This window comes from Thunnus maccoyii, chromosome 13, assembly GCF_910596095.1.
Source record: "Thunnus maccoyii chromosome 13, fThuMac1.1, whole genome shotgun sequence".
NCBI classification, from domain to species: domain Eukaryota; kingdom Metazoa; phylum Chordata; class Actinopteri; order Scombriformes; family Scombridae; genus Thunnus; species Thunnus maccoyii.
Genome location: NC_056545.1, coordinates 16428013 through 16446712, shown reverse-complemented (window position 1 = coordinate 16446712; position 18700 = coordinate 16428013). Strand labels below are relative to the sequence as shown.

Below are 18700 nucleotides of genomic sequence, written 5' to 3'. Positions count from 1 at the left end.
ATAACTATTTAGTTACTTACTTATTTATTAAATTTATGAAAGAATCAAAGCTGTAATTTGTAAAACATTCATTCAGAATTTAATTTATTAAACAACAAAAACTTTCAAATCATGGGTTCAGATTTACAAATTCTGAGTGTTCCATATAGAAAGACACGACATGACATAATATAACTTTTGGCCCCGCTTCACAGAGGAGCAAAAAGTGAAAAATGGACATAAATCGAAGCTAGAAAAATCCAGCGCTGTTGGGATTCTGAGAAAGCAGGCAATCTCAAACTTTTTCATGTCGAAGACCTCCAAAACAGATGCACAATAGACCACAGACCCATGTTTGATAGGATTCTGTCTGAAAAAATCTCCTCTAAGAAGATACATTATCTGGAAGTTAGTGTAATGTAAGTGAAATTAATCTATTCGTCCTTTTGCTGGGAACCTCCTGCAGCCCTCTCAAGCACCCCTGGTGGTCTGAAGATCCAAGCTTGGAAACCATTCTTTTAAACAACATGATAACCACTGCCTTACCACATTACCAAATGGATAAAATCAGGGATGTCACATGAATCAATACATAGATACTATAGACAAATAGATACCAAATCAATTCCAGAAGATAGAAAATGATACTAATACCATTGTTTGTAGTTATCATTAGTAGCAATACCTCACTCTATAACTCAGTGTTATTATTCTAACATAGCCAGAGCATAAACTGTAAAAAAATATGGATGTAGTCACCATGACTTCACACATTGGTTTGCAAACTGCCATTTTGAAGCCTCGAGTGTAGCGATTTGACCATCGCCATCTTGGATTTGGCCGTCGCCATGTTTGATTTTTGGAGCTAGAAGTGACCATATTTGGACAACAAGGTGGTGCTAACAATAGCGCTAGCTGCTAGCTTGGTTAGCACGGTGCATTTACAATCTATGGTTAACAGTGATAAGGCTAATGCTAATTTTCCCTAGCAAAAAACAGGCCTAAAACCGTTAAAACAAAATGTTCTCACCAGAAAAACTGATCATCCAACTCATTGGTGGGTCTTTTATTAAAACCAAATGTCACCAACGCTGGACAAGACATTTTTTAGGCGACCAAAAGTTGTTACAATTAACTTAAGTGAACTGAAAACACTGTGAAATAGCAGCAGCTACGCCTATACACAATGGTTATGTTATGTAAGCAACATTGTCACCGTGGTAGCGACTTGTCAATCACAACGTAGCCATGCCCTAAAGCATATGCTGCTTTATTGTCTATTTTACTCTAAATGGGACCATAATTTACTAAATGAACATCATGCTGTATTGAAGAAGACTTGAAATTAGCAACTGAGACCATAAACTCATTAGGAAACAGTTTACTGAGGTAATAAATCAAGAGAGAAGTAGGGTCATTTTCTCATAGACTTCCATATAATTCGACTTCTTTTTGCAGCCAGTGGAGTCATCCCCTGATGGCCATTAGATAGAATGCAGGTTTTTGGCACTTGTTTGGGTTTTGGTTGGGTGATTGTGGAGGCCAGATAATTTGATGCAGCACTCCAGCACTCTCCTTCTTGGTCACATTGCCCTTACATAGCCTGGAGGTGTGTTTTGGGTCATGTCCTGTTGAAAAACAGGTTATGTTTCAACTAAGGGCAAACCAGATGGGATGGTGTGTTGCTGCAGAATGTTATAGTAGCCATGCTGGTCAAGTGTGCCTTGAATTATGAATAAATTGCCAACAATGTAATTCTAGGTAATTTTATTATAGACTTACATTCTGAAAAAGACGTCTGTAAATCAGTGGATACATTTTTTTGAAGGTCACAACCCCTGCAAAGTGACTCGTTTCACTATCAGAATTTAATCCATTCAGTCTGGTCACATTTCAAAAGTCTAGAAGAGTGACTGAGTCGTTTTATGCCCATTCAAGTTAGGCAGAGGTCTAAGTTCAGCCGGTGGAAGTCTCTACTGAGTATGATCCATGGACACTTTGGGCCCATAGAGCGTGCGCAGTATGTTTTCATCTGGGTATTTCTTTACAGCAGGAAGTGGCTTTTTAGCTTCATGTGCCACTGAGTAACTTTCATAGGAATGAATGGGGCCTTGCCTCCGATGCAGTATCCAGTTGTCTTTATACTTCCATGCTGGGACCAGGTGCGTCAGGCTGTCTTATTGACTTATTTAATGCTGGTGACAAGAAGAGGACTGTACCAAATTTCATGGAAATCCAGCCAAAAGTTGTTGAAATATTAACTAAAATCCACAAATGTCAACTTACTGACTCACCAAAGTCAGTAGGATTCATTGTCCCAGAACCATGAATGTTTGTACAAAATTTTATCCATCCTGAAGATTTTCAGATATTTCACTGGATAATTGAAAAGTTTGATCTGATGATGGCACTGGATGATCACCAAAGTCAAACAACCTTACTAAATTTCTTGGCAATCGATCTAATAGTTGATAAGATCAGTTTGGTATAGAGTAATAGACTGTCTGACCAATGTTGCCATCCATAAAAAGCCATGCCACTAAATGACTAGAAAACAACCCTCCATACTCCCCACTCTATATTTTAGTTTATGACCAAATAAAAACCTAATGACATTCCTAGCAGCCTCTGCTGTACTTTGTGTTAGTGCTAATTAGCAAATTTTAGCATGCTAACATGTTAAACTAAACGAAAACAGAAACATTATGCACTTTGAGCTGCATTTTGTTTATGTGAAAGGTGCCATATGAAGTTTATTATTATTATATTATTAGTATATCTACTTAGCACTAGCATGTCTTTTTGAGCATGTTAGCATGCTGATGTTAACATTTAACTTAAAGCACAGCTGTCCAATGCACAGTCTTATGGAGCTGCTAGCATGGCTGTAGACTTGTTTTAAAATACTGATTATGCTACTTTCTGCTGTTTGTTTGACTGATGATTCACTGGTGACAGCAATTCACAGAGGTGATTACATCATCAAAATAATGACAGAAACTTTGAAGTGGCCTGTATGAATATCCAATTCATTACCGTGGGACACAGCCACCTGCACTCAGCCCACAATGAAAGCAGCAAAGTATAAATGACAGGTCTCTCATAGTACAGCTCACTTTAGTGCACTGCACACTTGATATAATCTGAGGTGAGTTTGGTTACAGCAACATTTATCAAATAAATTGTGTCATCCTTTATTATTATTATATATTTTTCTTTTTACATCCAAGGAAACAGATATCCATAATGAGCCCTGAAGAGAAAGCTGCCACCATATTTAATGCAACATTTGTTCGCCCTGCAAAATTCTATATCAGTGGATTTTCTAACATCCCTCATGTTGAGTATTACTATGTATTCCTGTGTTTTGTTTATGTCATGACTGTTCTTGGTAATGTTCTTCTCCTCTCAGTTATCTACCTGGTTGAGGCTCTTCATACTCCTAAATACATGATTGTGTCCAACCTGGCTGTGACAGATTTGTGTGGCAGCACTGCTCTTATTCCAAAACTTTTGGACACATTTTTGTTTGATAAGAGGTACATTGTCTATGAGGCTTGCTTGAGTTATATGTTCTTTGTTTTATTCTTTTTATGTGTGCAATCATGGACGCTTGTCACTATGGCATATGACAGATTTATAGCAATTTGCTTTCCTTTAAAGTACCATAGTATTGTGACTAAACCAGCTATTACCACAATGCTGATGTTTGTATGGGGTTTTTTATTGAGTTTCGTAGCGTTTAGTGTAGGGCTTATTGATCGCCTGTCTTTCTGTAGATCTTTGGTGATAAAGAGCTTTTTCTGTGATCATGGACCAGTATATTATCTGGCCTGTAATGACACTTCTTTAAATAACATAATGGCATATGTTGCTTTCATTATAGTCCTCTGTATTCCTCTTATACTAATAGGAATCACATATGTTTGCATTGCCATAGCACTGAGCAGGATTGCATCAGGAGAGGAGCGACACAAAGCTTTAAAAACTTGTACTTCTCACCTGATCATTGTGGCTATTTTCTTCCTACCAATAGTGGGCATCAACATAGCTGCAGTGGCCTCCAACATCCATCCTAACGCCAGGATCATAAACTCCTCGTTGACACACACCATACCAGCTTTGCTTAATCCTATTGTGTACTCTTTAAAGACAGAAGAGGTGCTGAACTCTGTAAAGAAGGTTTTCAAGAGAAATAGGCTTAGCAACACAACCTCATCCAGAAAGGTGAACTCTTTATCAGTGCTGTATTGACGCAGTAGGGTGCAATAGAATATTTGTGATTTGTAACTCTGTACTCATAACTTCTCACTAATAAGTACTACAGTTTTACTATTAAAATGGCTATTATGTGTTATCTTGTCATTGAATGTATTTTTCTGGTGCATTATCCAAATGACTGTATGATCTCCTTTGCAAAATTAAATCAGGGATTTTAACATGTTGTGAATGTACACCGCTGAACATGAAGTTATTTGGGAAAAAGAAACAATTCATCTACAGCATCACCAGCAACTGTTGTTTTACAAAAGCCGGGTCTCCAATAATGACCGGGGGTGTGGTCGGCACAAACAAATAAAGGTCGGCCCCAAATACAGGCCGGGGAGGGAAAAAACAAGGATGGATTAAGGCCGCATTCAGACCAAATCAGGTGTTGCTGCGCACCGCTGCAGGGTTGTACGGTGGTGTGTGGGGGTGTGTGTGTCTTTATTTGTGCTCTAGAAAGTAACTGCTGTGCAACAACTAGATATTTTTTTATTGATCTGATTCACTGCTTTCTTACCAGCTCCATCTCTTCATTCACTCTCTAGCTCCCTCTCCCTCTTTTTCTCTCGTCTTTTTATAAAATGAGTTGGGAAACCGACAGCAAAGCCTAACTTTACTTTTAACGTTATCAAATGAAAAGAAAAATCTGCCCCCCTCCTCTTGGTGCCTATTATAATGTGACTGTGGTTTGTAGTAATCTAAATGTGCCACAAGATGGCTGTAGCTATATTTGAAGTACCATGTAGGATCTGTGCAAGTGTCAATGACTAAATTTTCCATAACACCAATGCGACAACACTGTAGAGAGCGAACATGGCACCCACCAGACAGAAGTTTGACATTAAATTCAAAGAGTCTTGCAATATGCAGAGGAAAAGGAGAGATTTTGACACTGATCCGAAAAGAATCAGATTCTGGAAAAAACAGAAGCGTGAGCTGCTGTTGGCTGACAAGAGGAGAGCACGGCTAGCTGCAGGTGGGAGGAAGAAAGTTAGCTTGGAGCTAGAGAGACAGCTGATTGATATTTGATATTTGACTGTGCTGTTAACTGGCTATTAATGTTTATATCCAATGTAACGTTACCTCAGATTTGTTTGGTTTTTATGTGACACTGGCCATATTTCTCCTCCCGTATTTGACCGGTCATACTTAACACAAGTTAAATTGAATTGTTTGAAATGAAGGCATTTTGTCCATGGGCTTTTAATTTTATTAATAGCATAATGCAGTAACAAAAATTTAACAGAGCAAATGGAAGCAGATCAGAAAACAGGGAGGCTTTGTACTAAAATATGAGTAAATATACTTATCAAACAGAGGGAATTAGGAATATGGGCCTCTCTCTTATATAAGCCTGCTTCCAATAAAGGCCTGGTATCCTCTAAAGTTGAGATAAATATAGGCCCCAGCCACTATTAGAGAAAATACATTAAATATAAATATAATGTTAAATGTTAAATATACAATATAATATAGCAGATTTGGACCCAAAATATGCCATTTTGCATACATCTGTTTTCAAATCCAGGAAATTGTACATTCATAATGTGTTAACAGGTTGGAGGTCATACTTTGAGAGTTTGTTAACATGATGATGGTAGTGATGTAGGGAGCTGTCTAGCATACAATACTAGACCTCTGTTATGAATTGTATGCAATATAAAAACTGACTGCTATTCAAGGCACATACTGCTGCTGGTACATCTCAACGCAGCTCTTAAACTCATTAAATAGTTGAGTGTTGTTGACACCTCAGACTTAAATAGTCGAGGTTGGTTGTTGGGCCAAGATTGACATTGAAAACATCCTATCTGTCGATACTGCAACTAATCTAAGAAGTTTATTTGATTTTACGAGGACTGATATGGCACAATGAAAAGCATTAGTGACTGATTGTCAGACTCAGCTTGATTAATAGCCCTTACATAGCCTGGTGGTGTGTTTTGGGTCCCTGTCTTGTTGAAAAACAACTGATAGTTCAAATAAGCACAAACCAGATAGGATGGTGTGTTGCTGCAGAATGTTGAAGTACCCATGCGGGTTAAGTGTGCCTTGAATCCTGATAAACTGCCAAAAGTGTCACCAGAAAAGCACCCCCACACCATCATCATGCTTCACAGTTGGAACCACACATGCAGATACCATCCATTCACCTTCTCTGCATCTCACAAAGACGCAGTGATTGGAACCAAAAATCTCAAATTTGGACGTGTGATGAGATGTGTCTGCTACTTGAACTCTGGGAGGCATTGATATGGGCTCTAAGGTGCTGTTAAGTGGCAATTTCTGAGGCTGATAACTTACTACTAACTCTTGGTCTTCATTTCCTGGGACAGTCCTTATGACAGCCAGTTTCATCATAGCATTTGATGGTTTTAACGACTGCACTTGAAGAAACTGTGAAAGTTCTTGAAACTACCCAGATTGACTGACTTTCGGGTCTTAAAGTAATGATAGACTGTCATTATGCTTTAGTTAGTTGAGCAGTTCTTGCCTTTATATGCATTACTACAATAGTCGAATAAGGCTATTTTCTGTATACCAACACCACATCAGCACAACACAACTGATGGTCTCAAACGTCTGTCATCAAGGCAATCACTAGCTACTTTGAGGAATCCAAATATGAAACATATTTTTGTTTGTTTAACAGTTTTTGTTTACTAAATGGTTCCATATATGTTATTTCATAGTTTTGATGTCTTTAATATTGTTCTACAATATAGAAATAGTACAAAATAAAAAAAAAAACCTTTGAATGAGTAGGTGTGTCCAAACTTTTGACTTGTATTATATATTAGCCATATTTTAGGAGTACAAATAGGGTCTTCATACTGCCTGTTATATGTGTTGTTCTTACTTACTTTAACTTCTTAAGACCCAGAGTGTGCGAGGTGTGGTCCATCTAGACAGACATACCCAAAATAAATCAAATATATTTACAATATACACATATATGACAGTGGACAGCTCGGAAAGATGGAAACCAGGGCAGGGCAGATTGGCAGCCCAAACCGTATCCTTTGAGATAAGGAAACCCACACTAAGCTATGGATCAACACATGGAACAAAACCCCAAGAGGGGAGGAGGGATGAGCACTCCAAACTGACGGACCAAAGGCTAATGACCAAAAGCAATGGACAACCGACTGAGTATGAAATGCACTTGTGGGAAGATCTGTAAGAACAGCTGAGGCCTGAAGATTCACCAGACCTGGATGAAGTGTTTGGAGGGAGAGGGAGCGTCACAACGCACAGGTATTGTACCTTGTAAGACACAGGAGGAGCCTTGCCTGGAAGCACCCCAGGAGCCCGGAGCCTCCAGGTGGTGCAACAAATCCCTCAGAACAGCTCTTCGGAGAAGGTTAGAGTCCAATGGCCACAGGCCGATAATACAGCATTCTGGCAACAGTTCGACAAGGATGCCGACACGGTGCTAGAAGCAACAACAAAGGGAGATGTGGATTGGAGGCTGCAGATGATGACGACAATCATTGTCAGTCTAGCTGCAGAAAGGATTGGAGCAGTGGAGAATAGGCCAGGAAGAACACCCTTCACCATGAACTGAAGAGCAGCTAAGATCCACAACATTTTGAAGGAGCTAAAACGCCTCAAAAAGTAGTACAAGGAGGCCAGTGAGGAACAATGTCCCCCCTTGGCTGCGCTGCGATCTACCTTGAGGAAGGACCTTGAGGGAGGACCCCTGCTGAGTGGATTGGCACCAAAGACGCCAGAAGCAAAGAGCCAGGAAGCCAGCATCCTTCATAGCCAACCCTAGCTGGGTTGTTGCAACATCCTGATAGAATAACTACCACCTGTCAAGGAGTTTGACAGCAGGGAGCCACTCCTGAAAGAGGTCCAGGATGTTGTGAGGAGGCCAAGATCTAGCTCAGCCCCTGGCCCAAGTGGAGTTCCGTACAAGGTCTACAAGAACTGTCCCTTGTTACTGAAACAGCTGTGGAAAGTCCTGAATGTCATCTGGAGGAGAGGAAGAGTGGCACAGCAGTGGAGATTTGCTGAGGGAGTCTGGATCCCCAAGGAAGAGGATTCCACCACATTTGACCAGTTTAGGATCATCTCTTTGCTGAGTGTGGAAGGGAAGATTTTCTTTAGCATAGTAGTGAGGGGGCTGACTGACTTCCTCTCCAACAGCGGCTACATAGACACCTCAGTGAAGAAGGGGGGTGTATCTGGAGTGCTGGGGTGTCTAGAGCCCACAGGAGTGGTGACCCAGCTCATCAGAGAAGCCTGGGAGAACAAGGGAGGCCTGACAGTTCTCTGGCTTGACTTGGCCTACGGTTCCATCCTGCACAAGCTGGTCCAGATGACCATGGCCAAGCATCATGTGCCGGGCCAAGTGGCAGACCTTATTCTGGATTACTACAACCAGTTCAGGATGAGAGTCTCAGCAGGATCAGTCACATCAGAATGGCACAGGCCAGAGGTTGGAATCATCATGGGCTATACCATCACCTCTTTGCCTTGGCGATGAACATGATTGCGAAGTCCGCAGCACCAGAATTCCGGGGCCCTCGGACGAAATCAGGGATGCACCAACCACCACCACCAACCACTGAGTCAATGCCAGGTAGCAGATGGATCCCGCAAGGGCTGGAGAAACTGATTGGGTTGGCAAGAATGCGGTTCAAGCCTGGAAATTCAAGGTCACTGGTGCTGAAGAAGGGCAAAGTCATGGACAGTTTCTGCTTCAGCATCCTAGGAACACCCATCCCAACTATCTCCAAAAAGCCAGTGAAGAGCCTTGGCAAGGTGTTCAACAGCAACCTGAAGGATACAGAAAGGCAGCTTGTCAACTTGTCAGCAGCTGGAGAACTGGTTGAGAGCAGTGGACTGATCAGGGCTCCCCGGCAAGTTCAAAGCTTGGATCTACCAACATGGTATCCTCCATCCATCTCCGGACTGCCACACTGCTCAGGCAGGGGTACGTTTGAGCACATCTTGAGCTGCTGCCCAAAGGCTCTTGGGCAGGGCCGGTACATCTGGTGTCACAACCAGGTTCTGAAACCCATTGTGGAGGCCATCAGCATGGGAATCAGCAGCTGCAGACGTGCACACCCCACCACCCAGAAGATCACCAAGGCTGGAAAGTAGCCACCAAGAACCACAGGAGCCACGAAGCCAGCAGAAATCATGGCAACTGTGCAGGATTGGCAGCTTTCTGTGGACTTGGCGATCCAGCTGAAGTTCTCACGGTATATAACTACAACACCCCGGGGGCCAGACATCCTCCTGGTTTCAGAGGCAACCAAGAACATCGTCTTGTTGGAGCTGACAGTGCCATGGGAGGACCGTCTGGACGAGGCCCATGAGAGGAAGAGGACCAAGTATGAAGAGCTGGTCATCGACTGCCGCAAGCAGGACTGGAAGGCAAGGTGTATGCCTATTGAGGATGGCTGCAGAGGTTTTGAAGGGCAGTCACTCTACAAAGTCTTGAGTGCACTGGGCATTACCAGAATGGAGAGCAGGAGAGCCATCAGCAACATCACAGAGGCAGAAGAAAGAGCCTCTAGATTGCTCTTGATTAGGAGGGGAGAACCATGGGGTGTGGTAAACCCACTTGAACACAAGCCAGGGCCTGATCAACCTTGGCTGGGTCGCCTGGGCGAGGGTGTCTGACAATTGAAAGACCCAAAACACCCAATGACCCCAGGGTATATCACTGATGATGTGTTCTGAAGCATCCAAGAGATGTTTGCTATCAATGACATATTTGTACTTGTGAATTTACATCCTACTGTCTTATTGACTTATTTAATGCTGGTGACAGGAAGAGGACTGTACCAAATTTCATGGAAATCCAGCCAATAGTTGTTGACATATTTAACTAAAATCCATAAATGTCAACTTACTGACTCACCAAAGTCAGTAGGATTCAGCGTCCGGGATCCATGAAGGTCTGTACAAAATTTAATCTATCCTGAAGATTTTCACCCATTCACACACATTCATACACTGAATGGGCACAGGGGCTACCATGCAAGGTCCCAACCTGCCCATCAGAGGAAATCTAATCATTCACACACATTCACACACTGATGGCATAGCCATCACGAGCAATTTGGGATTAAGTTTCTTGCCCAAGGACACATCGACATGCGGACTGGAGGAGCTGGGAATCGAACCGCCAATCTTCCGATTAGTGGACGACCCGCTCTACCTCCTGAGCCACAGCATGATAAACTAAACTAAAACAGAAATGTTATGCACTTTGAGCTGCATTTTGTTTATGAAAGGTGCCATACAAAGTTTATTATTATTATTATTATTATTATTATTATTATTATTATTATTATTATTATTATTATTATTATTATCATTGTTATATCAACTTAGTGTGACCTGCCTAACTGGAGGGTAAGGCTAATCCCACCTTAACCCGGGCTCCCCCCAAGACCACCTACTCTATACAGGTCAACACACAGATAAGTGTAAAGAAATTAAACAGAGACGTGGCTTCGAGTCCAATTGTATGAAAATTTATTTAAAAAGATCAATTTATAAAAATGACAGTGGCATTGTAATACAACCAGAGATCAAATTATTAATATAATAAAGTTAATATCTGCCAAGTAGGTATTTAAGAGTTAAAATGCCTCACACACCCTCACGATCATGCTGTGTCTGTGCGTATAATAAAAAAAAATATATTCAAAATACTCACTCTAAAGGAAAACAAAAAAAAAACATATGATTAACAAGCCAGGCTGACTGGTACAGGATAACCGCTTTTTCCACGACTATATCGCCATGTGCCTTCACAGCACTGCCACCACTGCAAACACACACGCACACACACACCAAACTAACACCTCTAGGTGCCGTGTAATACTTATCTGCATGCCGGTGCACAACAACCCTTCTACATTAGCATCGGCATGTCTTTGTGAGCATGTTAGTGTGCTAATGTTAGTATTTAGCTTAAAGCACAGCTGTGCCAATGCACAGTCTTATAGAGCATTGCTGTAGTCTTGTTTTACAGTAAAATACTGATTATGCTACTTTCTGCTGTTTGACTGATGATTCACTGGTGACAGCAATTAACAGAGTTGATTACATAAGTAAACTGATGACATAAACTATGAAATTTTGAAATAGCCTGTATGAATATCCAATTCATGACCATGTGACACAGCCACCTGCACTCATCCCACAATGAAAGCTGCATATATAAATGACTCTCACAGTACAACTCACTTTAGTGCACTGCATTTTAGGCCTGTCATCTGAGGTGAGTTTGGTCACAGCAACATTTACCAAACAATTAAAACGTGTCATCCTTTATTATTATATATTTTTCTTTTTACATTTAGGGAAACAGATATCCACAATGAGCCCTGAAGAGAAAGCTGCCACCATATTTAATGCCACATTTGTTCGCCCTGCAAAATTCTATATCAGTGGATTTATTAACATTCCTCATGTTAAGTATTACTATGTATTCCTGTGTTTTGTTTATGTAATGACTGTTCTTGGGAATGTTCTTCTCCTCTCAGTTATCTACCTGGTCGAGACTCTTCATACTCCTAAATACATGATTGTGTCCAACCTGGCTGTGACAGATTTGTGTGGCAGCACTGCTCTTATTCCAAAACTCTTAGACACATTTTTGTTTGATAACAGGTACATTGTCTATGAGGCTTGCTTGAGTTATATGTTCTTTGTTTTATTCTTTACAGGTATACAATCATGGACACTTGTCACTATGGCATATGACAGATTTATAGCAATTTGTTTTCCTTTAAGGTATCATATTATTGTGACTAAACCAGCTATTACTGCAATGCTGCTGTTTGTGTGGGTTTCTTTATTGACTCTTGTAGCATTTACTGTTGGGCTTTTTGATCGCCTGTCTTTCTGTAGATCTTTGGTGATAAGGAGCTTTTTCTGTGATCATGGGCCAGTATATTATCTGGCCTGTAATGACACTTCTTTAAATAACATAATGGCATATGTTGCTTTCATTATATTCCTCTGTATTCCTCTTATACTAATAGGAATCACATATGTTTGCATTTCCATAGCACTGAGCAGGATTGCATCAGGAGAGGAGCGACTCAAAGCTTTGAAAACTTGTACTTCTCACCTGATCATTGTGGCTATTTTCTTCCTACCAATAGTGGGCATCAACATAGCTGCAGTGGCCTCCGACATCCATCCTAACGCCAGGATAATAAACTCATCGTTGACGCACACCATACCAGCTTTGCTTAATCCTATTGTGTACTCTTTAAAGACAGAAGAGGTGTTGAACTCTGTAAAGAAGGTTTTCAAAAGAAGGCTTAGCAACACAACCTCATCCAGAAAGGTGAACTCTTTATCAGTGCTGTATTGACATAGTAGGGGGCAATAGAATATTTGTGATTTGTAAGTCTGTACTCAACTTCTCACAAATAAGTACTACAGGTTTACTATTAAAATGGCTATTATGTGGTATCTTGTCAATAAATGTTTTTTTTCTGTTGCATTATCCATATGACTGTATGATCTCCCTTGCAAAATTAAATCAGGGATTTTAACATGTTGTGAATGTACACCGCTGAACAAAGTTATTTGGGGAAAAGAAACAATTCATCTACAACTGTACCAGCAACTGTTGTTTTACAATGCTTCACTGTATGTTTATATGTATACATATATATATGATAGATAGATAGATAGATGTGTATAAATATATATAAATATATAATATAATATAGCAGATTTAGACCCAAAATATGCCATTTTGCATACATCTGTTTTCAAATCTAGGAAATTGTACATTCATAATGTGTTAATAGGTTGGAGGTCATACTTTGAGTTTGTTAACATGATGATGGTGGTGATGTAGGGAGCTGTCTGGCATACAATACTAGACCTCTGTTATGAATTGTATGTGATATAAAAACTGACTGCTATTCAAGGCACATGCTTCTGCTGGTGCATCTCAACGCAGCTCTTAAACTTGTTAAATAATTGAGTGTTGTTGACACCTCAGACTTAAATAGTCGAGGTTGGTTGTTGGGCCAAGATTGCAATTGAAAAACATCCTATCTGCCAATACTGCAACTAATCTAAGAAGTTTATTTGATTTTACGAGGACTGATATGGCACAATGAAAAGCATTAGTGACTGATTGTCAGACTCAGCTTGATTAATAGCCCTTACATAGCCTGGTGGTGTGTTTTGGGTCCCTGTCTTGTTGAAAAACAACTGATGGTTCAAATAAGCACAAACCAGATAGGATGGTGTGTCGCTGCAGAATGTTGTGGTAGCCATGCGGGTTAAGTGTGCCTTGAATCCTGAATAAACTGCCAACAGTGTCACCAGAAAGACACCCCCACACCATCATACCTCCTTCATGCTTCACAGTTGAAACCACACATGCAGATACCATCCATTCACCTTCACTGCATCTCACAAAGACACAGCGATTGGAACCAAAAATCTCAAATTTGGACATATAAGACCGAAGTACAGATTTACACTGCTTTAATGTCCATTCCTTGTGTTTCTTGGCCCAAGCAGTTCTCTTCTTCTTATTGGTCTCCCTCAGAAGTAGTTTCTATGCAGCAATTCAAACGTGAAGGCCTCATTCATGCATTCTCCTGCACTCTCCATGAACAGTCTATGTTGAGATGTGTCTGCTACTTGAACTCTGGGAGGCATTGATTTGTGTTCTAAGGTGCTATTAAGTGGCGATTTCTGAGGCTGAACTAACTCTTTGTCTTCATTTCCCGGGACAGTCCTTATTATTTTTTATTTTTTATTTTTATTTTTTTATCTTGATGTGCAGCACTTTGGAAACCTTGTGTTTGTTAAAATCGTGCTATATAAATAAAGTGGATTGGATTGGATTGGATGAGCACAGCATTCGATGGTTTTTACGACTGCACTTGAAGAAACTGTTAAAGTTCTCGAAACTACGCGGATTGACTGACCTTCAGTAAAATGACAGACAGTCATTACGCTTTAGTTAGTTGAGCAGTTCTTGCCATTATATTCATTACTACAATAGTCAAATAAGGCTATTTTCTGTATACCAACACTACATCAACACAACACAACTGATGGTCTCAAATGCATTAGGAGGGTTAAGATAGTGCCAATAGTGTTCAAAGCTGTCATCAAGGCAATCAGTGGATACTTTGAGGAATCCAAAATATGAAACATATTTTTGTTTGTTTAACAGTTTTTGTTCACTTAATGGTTCCATATGTTATTTCACAGTTTTGATGTCTTTAATATTGTTGTGCAATATAGAAATAGTACTGTTATGGCACCTGAAGACTCCCTAGTGTTTCCCTGTTTTTCCCCTTCCCTGTGTTCCCGTCTGTCTCTCTCTCTGTTTATGTTTGTGTGGGCGTGTGTGTGTTGGCCTGGGCATGGTTCTCCTGGCTCCCAGCTCTACACTCCTGTCTGCAATCAGCTCATCACCTCTCCCAGTCTGCTCACCTTCCTCCCATCAATTCATCAGCTTGCAGTGTATATATATAACGGCCCTTCATCCACTCATCGCCAGATCGTTGTTTCTACTCAAGTGGTAGCTTGCACTTCAGGCCTCTTGCTTACATATAGTGATTTCTCCAAGTTCGGATTTTTTGCTAACTGCTGTCTCTCTCTCCAGTGTTCCTGGACCATCGCTCGCCTGCCTGCTTGCCCGCTCTCCAGCCCACTAGCCCCTTCTCCATTCTGCCAGCCCTTGCCATTCTCCCTCACTCCTCTCAGCCCTCCAGTCCTCTGCCTCAGCCCGCTTCATCCCCACTCTATCCACCTCCATTCCTCCACTTCCCTGGCAATAAAACCTTATTTCATTCACCGTCGCTCTAGTTTGTGTCTGCATTTGCGTCCACATTGTAAACCCTTACCCCCTAACTTTTGACTTGTATTATATATTAGCCATATTTTAGGAGTGCAAATAGGGTCTTCGTGTTATATGTGTTGTTCTTACTTTAACTTGTTAAGACCCAGGGTGCTGGGAGGTGTGGCTCACCTAGACAGACATACCCAAAATAAATCAAATATATTTACAATATACACATATATGACAGTGGACAGCTCGGAAAGATGGAAACCGGGGCAGGGCAGGTTGGCAGCCCAAACCGTATCCTTTGAGATAAGGAAACCCACACTAAGCTATGGATCAACACATGGAACAAAACCCCAAGAGGGGAGGAGGGATGAGCACCCCAAACTGACGGACCAAAGGCTAACGACCAAGAGCAATGGACAACCGACTATGAATATGAAATGTATATGTGGGAAGATCTGTAAGAACAGCCGAGGCCTGAAGATTCACCAGACCTGGATGAAGTGTTTGGAGGGAGAGGGAGCGTCACAACGCACAGGTATTGTACCTTGTGAGACGCAGGAGGAGCCTTGCCAGGAAGCACCCCATAGAGCCCAGAGCCCCCAGGTGGTGCAACATATCCCTCAGAACAGATCTTCGGAGAAGGTTAGAGTCCAATGGCCACAGGCCGACAAGACAGCAGTCTGGCAACAGTTCGACAAGGATGCCGACACGGTGCTAGAAGCAACAGCGAAGGGACATGTGGATTGGAGGCTGCAGATGATGACGACAATCATCGTCAGCCTAGCTGCAGAAAGGTTTGGAGCAGTGGAGAATGGGCCAGGAAGAACACCCTTCACCATGAAGTGAAGAGCAGCTAAGATCCACAACATTTGGAAGGAGCTAAAACCCCTCAAAAAGTAGTACAAGGAGGCCAGTGAGGGGCAATGTCCCCCCTTGGCTGCGTTGAGACCTACCTTGAGGGAGGACCCCTGCTGACCCTCCATAGAGGGGATTGGCACCGAAGACGCCGGAAGCAAAGAGCCAGGAAGCCAGCATCCTTCATAGCCAACCCTAGCTGGGATGTTGCAACACCCTGATAGAACAACTATAACTTGTCAAGGAGTTTGACAGCAGGGAGCCACTCCTGAAAGAGGTCCAGGATGTTGTGAGGAGGCCAAGATCTAGCTCAGCCCATGGCCCGAGTGGAGTCCCCTACAAGGTCTACAAGAACTGTCCCTTGTTACTGAAACAGCTGTGGAAAATCCTGAATGTCATCTGGAGGAGAGGAAGAGTGGCACAGCAGTGGAGATTTGCTGAGGGAGTCTGGATCCCCAAGGAAGAGGATTCCAACACATTTGACCAGTTTAGGATCATCTCTTTGCTGAGTGTCGGAGGGAAGATTTTCTTCAGCATAGTAGTGAGGGGGCTGACTGACTTCCTCTCCAACAGTGGCTACATAGACACTTCAGTGCAGAAGGGGGATGTATCTGGAGAGCTGGTGTGCCTAGAGCCCACAGGAGTGGTGACCCAGCTCATCAGAGAAGCCTGGGAGATCAAGGAAGACCTGGCAGTTCTCGGGCTTGACCTGGCCTACGGCTCCATCCTTCACAAGCTGGTCCAGATGACCATGGCCAAGCATCATGTGCCGGGCCAACTGGCAGATTTTATCCTGGATTACATGGCAGTTCAGGATGAGAGTCTCAGCAAGATCAGTAACATCAGAATGGCACAGGCCAGCGGTTGGAATCATCATGGGCTATATCATCACTGTGATCCTCTTTGCCTTCGCGATGAACATGATTGCGAAGTCCACAGCACCAGAATTCCAGGGCCCTCGGGCGAAATCAGGGATGCACCAACCACCAGTGGATGGCAGTGGACTGATCAGGGCTTCCCGTCAAGTTCAAAGCTTGGATCTACCAACATGGCATCCTCCATCCATCTCTGGACTGCCGCAATGCTCAGGCAGGGGTACGTTTGAGCACATCTTGAGCTGCTGCCCAAAGGCTCTTGGGCAGGGCCGGTACATCTGGTGTCACAACCAGGTTCTGAAACCCATTGCGGAGGCCATCAGCATGGGAATCAGCAGCTGCAGACGTGTATGCCCCACCACCCAGAAGATCACCATTGTGAAGGCTGGAGAGCAGCCACCAAGAACCACAGTAGCCAAGAAGCCAGCGGAAATCATGGCAACTGTGCAGGATTGGCAGCTTTCTGTGGACTTGGCGAACCAGCTGAAGTTCTCACGGCATCACAACAACCCTGAGGCCAGACATCCTCCTGGTCTCAGAGGCAACCAAGAACATCAGACGATGTTGGAGCTGACAGTGCCATGGGAAGACCATCTGGAAGAATTAAGAAGAAGAGGACCAAGTATGAAGAGCTGGTCATCGACTGAAGCAAGACTGGAAGGCAAGGTGTATGCCCATTGAGGTTGGCTGCAGAGCTTTTAAAGGGCAGTAGCTCTACAAAGTCTTGAGTCCACTGGGCATTACCAGAATGGGGAGGAGGAGAGCCATCAGCAACATCACAGAGGCAGTGGAAGGAGCCTCTAGATTGCTCTTGATTAGGAGGGGAGAACCATGGGGTGTGGTGAACGCCACCTGAACACAAGCCAAAGCCTGATCAACCTTGGCTGGGTCGCCTGGGCAAGGGTGTCTGATAATTGAAAGACCCAAAACACCTGATGTCCCCAGGGTATATCACTGATGATGTGTTCTGAAGCATCCAAGAGATGTATGCTATCAATGACATATTTGCACTTGTGAATTTACATCCTACTGTCTTATTGACTTATTTAATGCTGGTGACAGGAAGAGGACTGTACCAAATTTCCATAATCCAGCCGATAGTTGTTGAAATATTTAACTAAAATCCATAAATGTCAACTTACTGACTCACCAAAGTCAGTAGGATTCAGTGTCCAGGATCCATGAAGGTCTGTACAAAATTTCATCTATCTATCTATTTGCATGTACATAGCCAGGCAATCATGACGTGCCTACTGATTATGTGTGTCCCACACAGTACAAAAGACAGCATCTCACTGCAGCTCACATCCTTCTCATTTCAGCGATGGCAAAATCAGCTCACTGATCTTACTTCTCCATGGATGTAGTCGCCGCTCCAAGCTTGCTTCTGCCCCAGTCTCATCACCTGCCACCACCGGGTGTCTCTTCTGCTTCAAGTTTCTTGGATGGGACCACGCAGAGAGTGGGATGATGTAGCCACTGCCTTGGGTGCACTGCAGGGCACTTCCTTGAACTCACCATGATATCCCAAAAGTTATGGCCATGGCAGCGATGCATGTAGGAATCTCTCTGCCCTCCCCTATCCTGTCACCGGTCAGCCAGCTTCGTGAAGGATTTTATGGCCTTGCTCATCTGGCTCAACCTGCCTCAACCTGCCTTTGTCTCCTCTCCTCTCTGGGACATTTGGCAGAAAGTCAAAGCATTCTGGAAGGAGCCACTGAAAACAAAATCACCAGTGGCAGGACTGGTTTCCTTCCTGAGATTGCAGGGCCACACAGAGTCAGGCTGTCCCAGTGTGACCCCCCTGGAAGAGGCCCTCATAGCCCTCCTGATTCCTTACTGGACTGGCAGGGCGGTAAGTAGGAAGCCGCAGCCTCTGCTGGTGCATGATAGGGACACACTGGAATATTTAAAA

At 42.7% G+C, this 18700-nt stretch overlaps 2 protein-coding genes and 2 pseudogenes across 2 annotated transcripts; all 4 read left to right on the top strand.

Annotated features, from left to right (window-relative positions):
• Positions 1 to 2291: 2291 nt before the first annotated feature.
• LOC121909766 (olfactory receptor 1-like) lies at positions 2292 to 4782 on the top strand. The gene has a single exon (XM_042430441.1). It carries the CDS (start codon positions 3226 to 3228, stop codon positions 4231 to 4233), a length of 1008 nt encoding a protein of 335 aa, XP_042286375.1. The 5' UTR covers positions 2292 to 3225; the 3' UTR covers positions 4234 to 4782.
• Positions 4783 to 5058: 276 nt separating this feature from the next.
• Positions 5059 to 10237, top strand: LOC121910539 (annotated as a pseudogene).
• A 316-nt stretch (positions 10238 to 10553) lies between these two features.
• On the top strand, positions 10554 to 15065 carry LOC121909764 (olfactory receptor 1-like). Its single transcript, XM_042430435.1, has 2 exons — positions 10554 to 14785; positions 14870 to 15065. The coding sequence occupies exon 1, from the start codon at positions 11438 to 11440 to the stop codon at positions 12596 to 12598; it is 1161 nt and encodes a 386-aa protein (XP_042286369.1). The 5' UTR covers positions 10554 to 11437; the 3' UTR covers positions 12599 to 14785; positions 14870 to 15065.
• A 665-nt stretch (positions 15066 to 15730) lies between these two features.
• On the top strand, positions 15731 to 17873 carry LOC121910538 (annotated as a pseudogene).
• Positions 17874 to 18700: the final 827 nt, after the last annotated feature.